Below are 14,848 nucleotides of genomic sequence, written 5' to 3'. Positions count from 1 at the left end.
AATCTATTCTTTAGGCAAAAAATAGGCCCCAGGGCACAGAGTCCACAGAGACATCTGACATGAGAGCCCCTAGACCCCCGCATAGTGAATGTGGTCTCAGCAGCAGTGCTGGCTCACGTGGATGACACTCCTGCCCCAGCCACTGAGCAGCTACCATCCCAACAGAATGAAATGACCCACCTCAGCTTCACCTCACGTCCCGTCTGCTGCTGGGTCCACCGCACCATCGCCTCTGAAGTAACAATTAACATTTGCTCTTTGAGTTTGCAAAACACTTGACATTTATTGTTTATTCGCACACCCATCCCATGAGACAGGCAGGATTTTCCATTTTACAATGTGAAAACCAAGGTTCGGAGACACAGTTAGTTCCCCGCCCCGGATGGAACCCAAGTCCTTGCTCCCCCCGCCACACCTGTCTTCCCATTTCACAGCGCTGTACTTCTGAGTGAAGCTGGCATAGCTTCCCCCCAAAACTGGCTCTTAACAGAAACTTCTGGCCATTACCTAACTGAATGTCATATACAGTGCAGCAAAAATGGGCACGGGAGGTCTCCTTCCCAAATTGGGTTACTAGCATCTGCCTCGTGAATTTCCTCATCCCAAAACACAAGTTCCCAAGGGCCCTGGCAAAGTCCCCAGCTGCCAGATCTCCTTCTTCGGCCTCACTCACATCCTCAGCCCTTTATCGGAGATCCAGGTGGCCCAGGACTACCCGGAAGCTCAACGCCCAGTTGCTCACTTGAGCGTGTCCAGCACCCCAAACACCTGCGTGAAACGCTCTCTGTCCAGGATGCGTCCGTAGCGCAGGGTGAGGTAGAAGGTCTGCTTCCCACTGTACCGCTGGATCCGCACGAAGAGCTCCTGGGGCCGGTCCCGGCTTTCTGTCATGGGGATCACGTCGGCCACCGGGCAATATGTGTCCTGCCGCCAACCCCAGAAGGTCAGGTGGGCCACCCGCAGCATGGTGCCTGTCTCGTTCACGTACAGGATACCCACCAGCCTCCGGAAGAAATAGCTCATCCAGCACAGCATGGCCAGGGCAAAGCCAGATATCCCGCCCACGAGGCACAGGGAGTCGAGAGTCATGAGGCCCTGGGAGTACCAGTAGAAGCCAGGCGGCAGGGCCACCACTGTCAGGGCCGTCTGTGCCACCTTCAGCTGAGACAAGTACCTGAAGGCTTTGATGGCATCAAAACGGTAGACCATCTGGAATTTCTCTGTCTCCACGCCTGGTGGTTTCTCCTTCGAGATGGGCAACCTGCTCCCCACCCACCTCCTGGGATCCTGCCTATTGCAGCACCGCAGCCCGTAGAGAGGCCTCGCCCACACAGCTGGCCTCGGCAACTGTGGCACGGCTCGGAGGAGAGCAGCCTGGAAGGAAGATGGGAGACCATTTCTCTCAAGGAAATTAATCATGCTCATCACACAACCAACAACTGCAAAGCATCTTACACGGAGGCTCCCACCAATCCTGCAAGGTCACTGCTACTGCCAAAGACAGAAAGAAAGGTAAACCCAGATGCTTTACCTCCTGTGATCGTCACAAAAGCTGTAGGAGACAGGAACCACTACTTCCACTTTACCACTAGGAAAGTAAGCCCAGAAAAAGTAAGAAGTTCACCCAAAGACACACAGCCAGTGAGTGGGGCAGAATCTGACTCTCACACTGGTCCTCTTTCTTCCAGGCAGTTCAAGTAGGTACATAGGAAAAGAGGTGCAGCATTCATTCATTCAGTAAACGCCTAGGGAGCGCCAACTCCGGGCTGGGCACTGGATCCATTAAGTCTATGTGAACTTCCCCCAAGCAGGAAACTGAACAACGTCTCTAGTGGACAACAGGTCCGTGAAATATTTAGCACAATAACTTTGCGAATCTCTTGTCAGGTTATAGTGCCATCCGAGTGTTGTAGGGAACTGGTGTTTTTTTTGCCTAGTTTGGGGGACAAGGAAGAATGAAGGAGGGAGGGATGGAGGCGCCAAACGGAAGCACAAGGGTTTTGTTAGGTGCATAGTTCTACACTGTGAGCAGTACAGTGAAAGATGCTTTGGGCTTTGAAACCAGACCTGGGTTCCAATAATCCTGGCTCCTAAAGTCACTGACTGTGTGTGCATCCTTGGGCAAGTTACTCTACCTCTCTGGGCCTCAGTTTCTTCAACTATCAGATAGGGATTCAGAATATCCTGAACGAGATAATGGTTTTAAAGCCCTCACATGCACTGGATGGACTTGATGCACCTGACGCACGGTGAGCGCTCAGTGGATTTTTAGTTATCGCTGTGGTTGGCCCACGTGACCTGAGCAGAGGAAGCCCGGGAATAACAAACCGTAACCCACGCCAGAGGTGTCTCCTGCGCATTTTCCATATCACAACCCCAGGCGTCTGCCTGCCTACGCCAGGTCTGACTCCGACCCCCAAAAGCGCGTCACCTCGCTCAGTGTCCACCACCCGCCTTCTTACCATGGCCCGGCTGCCTGCTGCCGGAAGCGAATCCCACCTGCCCCCGGGATCTCTAAGGGCGCATGCTCGGCCGCACCAAGCCTGCGTATGGCGCATTGCAACCTGGGATCTGAAGTCCGGAGAGACCAGCTAAAGCTGGTCTCAAGCATTGTGGGAGTGGATTCTTCTCCTCCCGGCGTGCTCTGCGGCACAGGGGTCGAACCCGGAAGTTCCGTGACGAGTTCCAGGTGCCAACGAGTCCCGTTAGGTGCGGCGTGGAATCTCAGGTCATGGCTGCGCGCGGCCCGGCGCTCTGCCTGTTCGACGTGGACGGGACCCTGACGGCCCCGCGGCAGGTAGGCGGCGCCCGGTGGGCTGGAGGCAGCGCGTGCGGAGACCCCTGCTGCTTCCAGACCGGACCAACGACCGCCCAGGGTGGGCATCGAGGGGCGGCTGGGGACCGCCTACTTCCTCTGGCAGGGCTGAACTCTATTCTAAGTGCCCTGAAAGAGTGAGACGGAGGACCTCAGGGTGCTTGGAGATGGGACGGGACCTAAAAACTCTTGAGAGCAAGAAACTTGTATTGGGTTGGAAAACGCAGTTCTGGACTCTGACCACAAGCCCTGGGTTCGAACACCAGTTTAGCCTCCTTACCAGCTGTGTGCCCTCCTCAGCTCTGTCACCTATGGGCTGTGCCTTGCAGCCTGATATGAAAAACATAGGATTCCAGCTTGAACAGACCTCGTAGAATCTCAGCTTTACCTCGTGACAGCTGTGTGACCTTGAGCAAGTCACTTACCTGGGAGCCTCAGCATCTACGACTTCAAATGGGGACATGACCTGTTCCATATGCTGTTTGCGAGGGTCGAATGAAATCAAACAAGTTCATGAAAGTATCTTGGTTTACAGTAGCCTGTGTTCAGTAATATTCAACAAATATTAGCAGGTCTTCAGTGGGCTGGGGTGATTGAGGAAACCTAAATTGTCACAGGCTGCCTGATGAGAGCTTCCTTGGACTCCTGGAAACTTGCTTCCCACTTCCAGATTCTGCTGCTACAGGCACATCTAGGTTTCAGTTAAGATCAAGGTTTGTGATGTAGCTCGCTCTGACTTCGCCTGTGCACAAACTGGTCCCCGAACACCAGCCATTTAAACTTGAGACTAGGCCCAAATGGCCTCACTGTCTTCAAGTTCTGTGCCCCTTAGTTTTGGCTGAATGGTAGCATCAAATGTGTGTGACCTTAGACATGTCATTTTACCTCTCTGAGCCACGTGTTTTGATGTAGCTAGTGAAGATGACTGCAAGTTCTCCAAAGGACCCTTTTGACCCTGAGATTCAGTGACCACTTGTGAGTTGTTAAAAATCCATAGTGGTCTAGACCAAGGTCAGCAATTTATTGTTTGTAAAGAGTCAGGTAGCAATTAATTTTGTCAGGTAGCAATTAATTTTGTCTTGGCTGACCATATGGTCTGTAGTAACTACTCAACTTTACTGCAAAAGCAGCCATAGACACAGGGTAGCTGTGTTCCAGTAAAACTGTTTATTACAGAAACATGCAGCTGCTCAATTTGGCCCATTGGCTGAAATGGTGTAGGGTTTCGATTCCTTTTTTTCATCCCATGTAGGACAGTTGTTATTACCGTTCTAAACATAAGGAAACTGAAAGTCTCCATCGTCTTGATTTCACACAGCAGATCTGGTACTAGTCTCTGGGCATTGGGGTGCTATTTGCTAAGTTTACCATTTTCTGCCATTGTTCTAAGGTGGAGGCTGTTCTGCCTGCTGGATATGCCATTCAGGGGAGTGCTTCTGATTCCTAGAAGGAATCAGGTTATATGAGGATAAAGTATGAAATAGCAATGAAACCAGGCAACCTGCAATGTATTCTCTTAAAACATTTGAAACATGACATTCTTAGTGGTGAAAATAAGTTTAGCACCCCCCAAAATCTGTAATTTAAAAGAGAATTGTTTCTATGTGCTTAGCGCTCTAGGTAAAAAATAAAAATATTTTAGCAATAGATCTATTCATTATCCGACTTTTCTCTTCCTAAATATATGCATTCTCAGACATCAGTAAGCACAATACTATCCGGTAGCAGAAGACTGCATTATATTTCTTGCAGCTGCTACAACAGGCTATGACTTAAACAGGCGAATTCTAATTAGGATAGAGTCCTGAGCTTTGCACATTTCACCGTTTTAGTAGAATTGTGTTGTACTGAATACTTTCCTAAGAGATACCTTCAAAAAGAAGGGCATCATAAACCTGCGTGAAGTGTTTTCCAACTTTCTATCATGAAAAATTTCAAACAAATTTGAAATGCAGAATCACTGAAAAATGTTTTCCAACTTTCTATCATGAAAAATTTCAAACATGCAGAATCACTGAAAAGCTAATACACAGAACAGCCATATTCCCACCACTTAAATTCAACAATGATTGACATTAACTTTATTTTCTTTTTTTAAAAAAGTTTTTGCCATACCACTTGCTAAGCCACAGTCATCCCAGTACTTTATCCCTAAATATTTGAGCCTGCAAGTTTTGAGAACAAGGACGTCTGTCGTAACCATAGTATCGTCATCACACCTGGAAAAACTATCATCTATTCCCTAGTTTCATTTAATACCCTAGTCCAAGGGTCAGCAAACTTTTTTTTTACGTAAAAGGCGAGGTAGTAAGTAGTTGAGGCTTCGCAGGCCCTCTGGTTTCTGTCACAATTACCCAACTCTGATGTTGTAACCATAGACACTACATGAGTGAGTGGACGTGACTGTGTTCCAGTCACACTTTACAGAAACAGGCAGTGGTTGATTTCTGGCCCACAGTTCCTATTCTGTTGACTTCCTCTACGCTAATCAGTGTTCCTTACTTGTCCCCCAAAAAAAAGTTTTTTAATTTTTTTTTTTCAGAAAGTGAATTTTAACATTTTTCCACCTTGATTTCAACCTTTTGGATCTTTCTGATCTATAAAGAATTTAGAGTTCCTTCTAATTATCAGCACAAGAGTTAGTTGGTAACATCACAGCAGTTTTGCTCTGATGATCTCTCTCCTGTGGTGGGATGTGGTTTAGAGGTCACAAGCAGCTAGGTCTTAAGTCCTGTTAGAAAATATTTGCTGCCACTTGGAAGTGAAAAGGCACCTTCCGTATCCCATTCACTCTGCAGAACGGGTCTCAGGGCTGACCACAGTACCCTCCAGCTCATCAGTGTGCACAAGGGTTAAAATAAAATTTGACCCTCACACTTCTGCTTGGAGATGGAGGCATTGCTGCTGCCAGTGTTAGTATTGCATTTTTAATATTTTGCAATAAAAAGAGTCTTCCCCACTTCCTCCCAGTCTGACTTCAGATCTGAGTAAGCCACTTGGGGGACTGAGGGACCCATTTTCACAGTCATTGACTCATCAAGGCTGTTAGTGCAGTTCTAGATTTTGTCTGCTAGGGGGAGATTCCACTGGAAGGTCACACTCTATTTAGGCCTTCTGTATGATTCTATTTTATTAATCATGTATGTATTACTCTTAAAAAATTCGTTTAAAAAAAGAGAAGACAACTATATACTGAAGTTGACTTAAGTGGCGTTTTTTGCTTTCATTTTTAATTTCTGGTAACTTTATTTGTGAAGATATTCTCTGTAAGTGTACAGAGAAGATTGCTAAAAGTAATGAAATAAAATATTTAAAAATTGTGATTTGTCTTAATACAGGGCTATCTTCTTAGTTTATCATTTCTTTTGAGTTAGCACAAAGTTCGGAATTTAACGAGCATCAAATTATACCATCGAAACCACTGTTTCTAGATAGGTGCATTTCTTTTAGGAGAGACTAAAGAATCTAGTGATCTTTTAGCCTTTGTTTTTGTATGATTATGTAAACCAATTATGAACTTCCTCTTCAATATGATGATTTTGTTTTAAAATCAACAACCTAAATCCACAAATGGTGTAGTATTTGAAAGGAATGTGCTCTGATCTGTGTGTATGTGGCATGGATCACCACAACTTAGTGCTGAAAAAGCAGGTCACTGCACAAGACATGAAATGAGTCTAATCGTGTTTCAAAAAATAAGACCCGTTTACTTATGTACATATAGCCAAGTATATAAATGCGTAGAAAAACAGCTGGAACAGTACACAGCAGCTGTTAATAATTGTGTATTTTAAATGAGGTAAAAATAAGTAAAGTTTAACAAGTTTTTTCTGTAAAAAGTTGTCCCAAAATCATAGCCAAAATATTTGGACTTACCTACAGACCTAGAAATGGAATTGGCATGAGTGGAAATTGTAAGGGTTGTATCATTCTTGCCATTTTAGTTTCCTCATTACTTTCTGGCTTGTAACTATTGTGTTTTCTTTTTTGAAATATAGAAAATTACCAAAGAAATGGATGACTTTCTACAAAAATTGAGGCAGAAGGTCAAAATCGGAGTAGTAGGCGGCTCGGACTTTGAGAAAGTACAGGAGCAGCTGGGAAGTGACGGTAACCTACACATTGCTAATTGCATTCTGGTAAAAGCTTAATTTCTTAAGAGGATATTGGGACCCGTAGCCATGAAGTGTAATAGGCAGCCCTGAGCCCTCATCCCCGTGTGGCAGGCTTCCTGCTGCCCTGTTTCAGGAAACATTTTCTCTGCCTTTATCTTTAACTCTTTTTAATTCTGTAAATAAATGTCTGGAATTGCCGATGGAGCCCTTGGTACTCAGATACATGGATAGATTCAGCTAGAAGGGTGAGTGTCTGTTTATTTGCCTGGAACACTCTTGTTCCCATCTACTGCCCTGCTAGCTTCAGCCCCATATCCTGATTGTCCTTGGCAATCAGGTGCCCTGAAGGTCCAGGGGCCGCCTCTCTGTCACCCAAACACAGTGTTTCCCAGAATTCCCTTAGTCCTGAGTCACCCAGGCTCGTCCCGCACCTGCTGAGCCAGACTCCCCAGCACAGGACCCCAGGAAGCTGGAGGTTCTTATGGGCCCTTCACCGAAGGGTCCAACTCGACAGGTCTGCGGGGCCTGGGAATCGCATTTTAGCATCTGCCCCCAGGAGATTATAACACACAGTCCTGTTGGTGGCGTGCTCTGGTTATTGGAAACTGTCTGGTTGTAAGTGTGTCTTGAGGACTAGGACTGTGGCTTATTCATCCCATAGCCCCAGGGCCTCCAGGGTGCCTGGCCTGTAAGAAAGAGTGGAAGGGAGATAAATAAATCGATCGTTCTTTTCTCCACTGTTGACATATTTGTAACTGAGCAGAGAGTTTGTCCACCAGCGCTGCAGACAGCCAATTATGCTGACACCAGGGGACAGTGAAAGAAATTGGCGTTTATTATATAGCACTACACAGTGGGGAACAGGCAGCTTGTGCTGGAAAAACCCAGACTCCCCGATGGTTTACAGACAAGGGGTTTTATGGAGCAAAAAGCATGAGTAATCATGAGTACAGGGTTCAGGGTCGTGGGCTGTGTTGATTGGCCAGTTCTTAAGCAGGCTTCAGCAGTCTGATGTATTCAGCTCTGGGCAGCATCCTGTCCGGGTCTGTGTGATGGTGGCCAGGTGGTCTTGAACATAAAGAGGAGTCTGTGAAGACATCTTGGGGTTGTGAGTCGGTGACTTTATCTTAAGAGCAGAAAGAAAAGAACAGAGCTATACATGCCATGCTTAACAGGCTGCATTCTTCTGTTATCTTAAGCAGAGTACACCTTGTGAAACTTGCCTTACTGGCAGGCCGGCAGGCCCCAGGAATTGACCGCATTCTGGTGCAGCTATGACTCTTAAGCAGGGCTCATTTAATAATTTTAACTAAAAGCTAAATTCTGATATATCAAGTCTGTTATGATTTGCTGTCGGCATCATTTTGGGCTGATTATTCTCTGTCGTCAGAGTCTGCGGGATGATGAGCAGCATCGCACCTGATGCCAGTAGCACCCTCGCCCCCAGTGAAACAATCAAAACATCTCCAGACATTCCCAAACGTCTTCTAGAGGCAAAATCTCCCTCCAGTCGAGAACCACTGTTCTAGACGTAGCATCTTACAGTCCAAATCTGTGTAGGCTTTGTTTATTGGACTCGTTATTGAAAGAGTAATCTGTATATTCCCTTTAAAACTCCTTGTTCCCCTTACACTTAATTTTCCTCCTAGATACTCTGGTTACAAATGCTATAAACCACATAATGAGGCACATAGAGCCCCAGAAAGCCTGTTACCTGTCCTGATTGCCTTTTTTGCCTGTGGTCACACATTTAACCACAGTGCCACGCAGTGCTTATACATTTCAGCGAGTGTGAGTCAAAACGAGAATGAGAACATTCATAAGCTAGAAGAAAGTTGAAGACTCACCTGTATCAGTAGCATCTGGGGAGCTTGTGAAAATACAGAAGTGGGGGCCCCACCCAACACACTGAGCCTAGGAATCTGCATTTTAAAGCACCTAAAGTTTGAGGATCTATTTAGATTTACGTGGATCGTCTCCAAATCTGACTGCATATAAGAGTCACCAACAGATCTTTTTTTTGAAAAAGCTGACTTTTAGCCCAGCCCCTGCAGATTCCGATTCAGAAAGCAGAGCCTAGAAATCTGCACATTTTCATCGCAGCCCTGGCGATGCTAATTTACAGGAGCGCTGGGAGCCATCACTGGCTCAGCAGAGACAGTTAATGACCTGTCACGGGTCTCCAGTCTCCAGCCTAGAAATCATCTTTTACATTTGTAATTAAGGGCCTTTAAAAAAAAAAAAAAACTTAAGGTGCTTTTTTCCCACTTTCTCCATCTGTGAAGACAAGGTGTTCTTTCACAGTCCTTGCTGGAGTTTAGCAGTTTTATTGGTGTTAAGTGTTAATCGAGAAATAGAAACCCAAGTTTCAGTTCATTGCATTTTAAGTTTTCTTTTGTTTTGGTTGCAGTGATTGAAAAATATGATTATGTGTTTCCAGAAAATGGTCTGGTAGCGTACAAAGGTGGGAGACTCTTGTGTAAACAGGTAGGTTCTTAAGTATCCAGACTACTGTATATTACTAGTAAAATGTTTTCTAAAAAGACGATTGATGCTGAATGCCTCTCGGAAGTGTATTTGGGAGCCGAGGAACAGGGCTGGGAATGAATCTTCACCCTGTGTTTTTTTACATCTTCAGTGTCGAACCACGGGACTTTCACATATTTCAAATTGTTAACGATATTTTTATAATTGTTTTTTAAGGACACTTTAATATTTCTATAATGATAGCAGAGACCAGGGCAGGCTGCCTCGCTACAAGCATATTAGGAGGTACTATGGAGCACTTATTAATATTAAGATCATTCTGTTCAGACATAAGAGAATGCCAAAGTGGAACAAATATAATTTCTGTCAGTATCTGTGGATATTTTAATTGAATAAAAGCAGCAACAATAAACTCTTTTGGCCTTCCATGAAGCATTTGAGAGATAATGAATATAAAAATCTTGACTAATGAAGCAGAAAATGCTTTTGACTGAGGCCTTTCCGGTTTGCTTAATGTTTTCAACCAGAGAACAAAGGGAAAGAAGGAAAAGGCAGTGAGGCGTGTCACCCTCACTGCTGCATCAGCCTGGTGACCCTCCACTGATAGTGGCTGGAAACCTGCGTTTGTTGTAAAGCCATTTTGAAAATGCCTGCCAGGGAATTGAGTAACTCCAGTATTTTCTTTATCTAGAATATTCAAGGTCACCTGGGTGAGGCCCTAATCCAAGACTTAATCAACTACTGCCTGAGCTACATTGCGAAAATTAAACTCCCGAGGAAGAGGTAGGTTTTGCTTTTAGCAAAGAGGCGCCACTGGAATTTGGAGTGATGTCATCCAGTGGATTGGTGCTCATTTGAGTCCAAAGCCCAGTGCTCAGTAAGGAATCACTGGAAACCTGTAAAGCCAGCAGTAGAAGAATGGTTATATAAATGGTGGCATGCCCGCATGATGGAAATTGAAAATATGTTTTCAAAGGCTGTCAGAGGAAATGCCTGTAAAAAGGCAATGTGAAAAAAGCAACATAAACCCCAGACCCGAAGTCTGAAACTGGAAGCCCCCAGGCCAAATCTCATACCAAGCCAGGTTTGATCAGCCCTGGTATTAAATCTGAAGTTTTCTGTAGTTACATAACGTTAAAAAAAGGAAAGGAGCAGGTGAAATCATTTTTAATATGTTTTATTTAACCTAATATATTAAGAATATAATCATTTTAACATGTAGGCAATATAAAACATTATTAATGATGATTACATTCCTTTTTCCTACTGAGTCTCTGAAATCTAATCTCCATTCAGATTAGCCACATCTCAAGATCAATAGCCACACGTGGCTGGTGGCTGTCATGTGGCCCAGCATAGCTCTGTGAAATGCGGATCACACCAGCCGCTGTCTATTGAAATTGCCAAACTTTATAGCCTGTTTATCCATCTATAATGTTGCCCAAATAAATAATGTTATTTCTTGGACCTCGGTCCCCTTTTCCTCTCCAGGGGGACTTTCATTGAATTCCGAAATGGGATGTTAAATGTGTCCCCTATTGGAAGAAGCTGCAGCCAAGAAGAACGCATTGAGTTCTATGAACTCGATAAAGTGAGTCTGAAATCTACCTAGGTTGGCGAAGATAAGACATGACACTTTGTGTACTTTCTTAATTACAACGCAGTAGATAATCAGCGTCTTTTTGTTTTTCTCAGAAAGAAAACATAAGACAAAAATTTGTTGCAGACCTGCAGAAGGAGTTTGCAGGAAAAGGCCTCACATTCTCCATAGGTATTGTATGCTCACGCAGGCTTCAAGCTTTGCCAGGAGTTTGTGCTGGGCCAGTGCACACTTGACATTAGATGGTGCCGTTTGAAGGTGGGCAGTCTGTCTTTAGGGGAAAACCACTGGTGTGTACTCAGCCGTGATGGAGACTTGCCAGCTAGGGAATGACTTCTAGGCTGCTGGGTTTGGTTCTAGATCCTTACCCAGCAGGATTCCCTCCCTGCACTTCTGGTCAAAAAGAGCATCTTGCTTAATGCAGATAAGAACTTATCCTCAGACGTTTAGATGGAAGACAGGCACGCTAATGAACTCCATAGCAGAGAGATGGCATGGGAGCCATCTCAGATAAATCAGACTCGGTGTTTTCTGGAATCACATACTGTTTAGACAGCAGGGAACCTTAGAAGTCAGTGGGTTGGTTTTACAAATCAAGAAACTAAGGACCAGAAGGGAACAAGGTCTTATCTGAGTTCACCAAGCTTTTACTAACAGTGGCCGGTGCGCAAACCCTTCTGGTGGCTGATATAGGCTTCTTCCCCCAGCCCTGGTAGCTCAGGCTTGTTTTCTGGTGGAATACGCCTGTCAGATGCTCTCAGCAAGCCGATTCCTCCTGTCAGTGCCCATGAGTCACTTCTTAAAGCCCTCTCATTTTACTAACACGAATTAATGCAGGTTGGAGGGAAACTGGAATTGCAAAGGGATTATGTGTAATAGATGAATGGGTGGATTTTTAAGTATTCTTGAACTGTGAGATGAACATCTTTCTGACAAAGCTCTGAAAGGGTTTTTGTTGCCTATGAAAGCTGCCTGTAAATCACCTCCCGTGTGATTTTCATTTCTCCTGCAAGACGAGCTGGGTGCAGCCTGCTTCCAGGCATTCTCCACTGAGAGTGCATTGAAGCTGGAGATGAGCACAACCGAATGAGGTTCTTATCAGATTTTCCCCAGCATGCTTCACGTGAACCCACTCACTTGACAGAGCACTTAGATGCAAATACATTTCTCATTGTGAGCTGACACACTCTAGGTCTCACTTTTCGATTTTAAGTGAAATGTTTGAAAAACACAATGTGGAATGAATTTCTAGAACCCATCCCCAAAGTCGTGTTAGCAACAAACTAGAGAGTATTAAAAATCAACCGTCGCAATCCAGTTGCTGACGAGAATAAGTTGCACATTTTTTTTCAGTGACATGTCATTAGCTTCCTTTTCACCTTTAGCTTTTGTTTTCCCCCTCCCCACTTGGCAGGAGGCCAGATCAGCTTTGATGTCTTTCCTGATGGATGGGACAAGAGGTATTGCCTGGGACATGTGGAAAATGACGGCTATAAGACCATTTATTTCTTTGGAGACAAAACCATGCCAGTGAGTACAAAAGTGATTTTGCAGTTTTATTGTTCAGTTTGGGCTTGAAGGGAGGAAATGGACAGATGGGCTTTTTTCCCCTTCACTCACACTTTACCTGCCAGCCCGGCTCCAACTGAATGATGCTCTGCCCTACAAGAGGGGTATGACAAAGGCCCCCTCCCCTCCCATGCTCAGATACCTGACACCTTGGCGGGGAATGGAGTCTTCCTGTGTGGCTTGTGAATTAAATATGACCCTCCTCAAGTGCCTTCCAGAACTCCTGCCCCGGCGCCGCTGTCAGATCCTCGCTGCGTTTCAGAGCCCCCGTTCTTTCTACTTTTTCCGCAGTATTTTGTTTCCAGGGGCATTCGTTTCAGTTGGGCAGTGGGAATCCTAAATGATAGGTGGACAGGGAGTCTCACGAGTCAGAAATTCAAGAGCAGGCGCCAGGGACCCTTCAGGGGTGAGGCGTCAGTCCTGAGCGTCACACAGGGTACAGGAGCTGTCCCAGGGGCTGTCAGAAATCCCTAGTCCGGGACCGAACCTAAACTGAGCAGAGCCCGGTGTTAAAGGCCAGCGCCAGAAGGAGGACTCAGGAGGCATGCCTCAGCCATCGTGGCAGCTGAGCCAGGCTCTTCTGGGGACAGGTGGATCCCCAAGGAGGTTGGAGAGACGTTGCCAGCGTGAGGCCCGAGAAGAGGCTTAGCATCCACTGTTCACTGCCCAGCCTCAGGCTCTCTGTGCCCTTCCGCAGTTCTCACAGGCCACCCAGCGGGGGTGCTCACCTTGCCATCAGGCATCCTGGGCCATGCTGCACCCAGCAGGTGCATCACACATGCTGCATATCCCTCCGCTCTCTGGTCCAGTCCAGAATACTTGCTTTTTTCTGCGGAGGTCTGCGACCTGCCTTTCAGTATGATCACCTCAGCTTCCAGCATGAGAGGGACTTCTGGATAGTAGAGCCACATGTCCTCTTTTCAGAATTATGAAACCGGGACTCAGGGTAAGTAACTTGCCCAAGGTCACACAGCTAATGACAGGGCTAGTGGCAGCAGAACAGACTACCTGCTCTTTAAATGAGTTCGCTTTCTAGTCAACACACCCTCTGTCCAGCTGGGTGGGAAAGATTCTTGTTCTAATTCCTAAATGAACGTGCGGTGCTTTTCAGGAGGTGCGTCGGTCAGCTTTTTTTCTTAATGACAGAATGGTTTTTAATCACGTCCTTTCATTGCGATGCTCTGGATGCAGAAGTGCTTTGAATGTAGGCTATGAAAAAAACCACTATCTGACTTGACGTCTTTAGAAAAAGTAAGCTAATGAAGTTACACCCAAGATCTAAAGAATGGCCGTAGAAGCTTTTTCAGTCCTTGCAAGTTGGTGCCGTTTCTTACGGGCTGAGACAAGAGCTGTCATACAGGCAAAAAGCGAGTTCTCCATAAGGGTGACGTTCTCGCTCTGTATAAATCGCTGTCGGAAGCCTCAGGTGGGCCTTGGCAGAATGGAATGCAGTTCTGAGCGAATTGGGAGATGGCTTCTTTGGGGAATTCTTTCTCTGAGAATCAGAATTTCCTGTTCTGTTTTACCACTGCATTACCACCCTTCAGTTCCATTTTTCTGAACCTTATCTACTTTTAAAAAATGGATACTATTCAGTGGAGGTTAACCGCCTCCGCCCCCATTCTTAAGTAATATGCATTCATTGTACAAAATTAGAAAAAGTTTGAAGAAGAAAGTGAAAGTCACTTGTGATCGCAGTCGATGTGCCTCCCAGCCTTTTCTCTGTGCACAGATATAATCCCAAATACGCGACCCCCGCATGCTCATCGTTTCATGTTTTGCTTTGTTCTCCCTGTATTTTTTTCCCCCACGTTAGTGAGTCTTCTTTGAAAATAAGGTTTCAACGGCTGCATGACACTGTCATCCAGGCGTCGCTTGCTCACCCGTTTCGCTGCCAGAGGCACCTGTGGGCTGTGGGTTTTTGTTGCGGTCACGAACACCGGTGAACATTCTCACGTATGTCCGTGCCCTCGTCTCTGATCCTTTTTTGGCCGCGGTGTCCTGGAAACGGGAGCGAACAGTCCAGCCATCGAAACCTTTTCACAACACAGCAGTTCCTGAAACTTCAGGCACAAAGCAATCCCAAGTCTTAGCTTGAAACCTCTGTTCGTATTCAGGGGTAGACGTTTTGAAAGCTGCTTTCTCTCTCAGTTTTGAGGCACACATTTTTGCTGGCTTCCAGGGGACCGGCACCTGAGCTAAGAGCTGTCAGTAAAATGCCATTTGCCTGCCAAGCAGTCCAGGCTTAGAAGCCTGCCGAAC

General features: G+C 45.8%; 2 protein-coding genes across 2 annotated transcripts in view; one reads left to right on the top strand and one right to left on the bottom strand.

Annotated features, from left to right (window-relative positions):
* Positions 1–257: 257 nt before the first annotated feature.
* Positions 258–2,585, bottom strand: TMEM186 (transmembrane protein 186). Its single transcript, XM_006913839.3, has 2 exons — positions 2,463–2,585; positions 258–1,374 (listed from the first exon to the last, which is right to left on the bottom strand). The coding sequence occupies exons 1-2, from the start codon at positions 2,556–2,558 to the stop codon at positions 739–741; spliced, it is 732 nt and encodes a 243-aa protein (XP_006913901.2). The 5' UTR covers positions 2,559–2,585; the 3' UTR covers positions 258–738.
* Positions 2,586–2,638: 53 nt separating this feature from the next.
* The window catches only part of PMM2 (phosphomannomutase 2), a 17,650-nt gene continuing 5,440 nt past the window's right edge, over positions 2,639–14,848 (top strand). Inside the window, exons 1-7 of the mRNA XM_006913838.3 lie at positions 2,639–2,797; positions 6,814–6,925; positions 9,341–9,417; positions 10,109–10,200; positions 10,909–11,008; positions 11,113–11,188; positions 12,432–12,547. Coding sequence (XP_006913900.1) covers positions 2,732–2,797; positions 6,814–6,925; positions 9,341–9,417; positions 10,109–10,200; positions 10,909–11,008; positions 11,113–11,188; positions 12,432–12,547 — 639 coding nt within the window. The 5' untranslated portion in view covers positions 2,639–2,731. The remainder of the gene's footprint in view (positions 2,798–6,813; positions 6,926–9,340; positions 9,418–10,108; positions 10,201–10,908; positions 11,009–11,112; positions 11,189–12,431; positions 12,548–14,848) is intronic.

Source organism: Pteropus alecto, unplaced genomic scaffold (genome assembly GCF_000325575.1).
Source record: "Pteropus alecto unplaced genomic scaffold, ASM32557v1 scaffold44, whole genome shotgun sequence".
NCBI lineage: Eukaryota > Metazoa > Chordata > Mammalia > Chiroptera > Pteropodidae > Pteropus > Pteropus alecto.
This window is presented reverse-complemented; position numbering and strand designations above follow the sequence as displayed.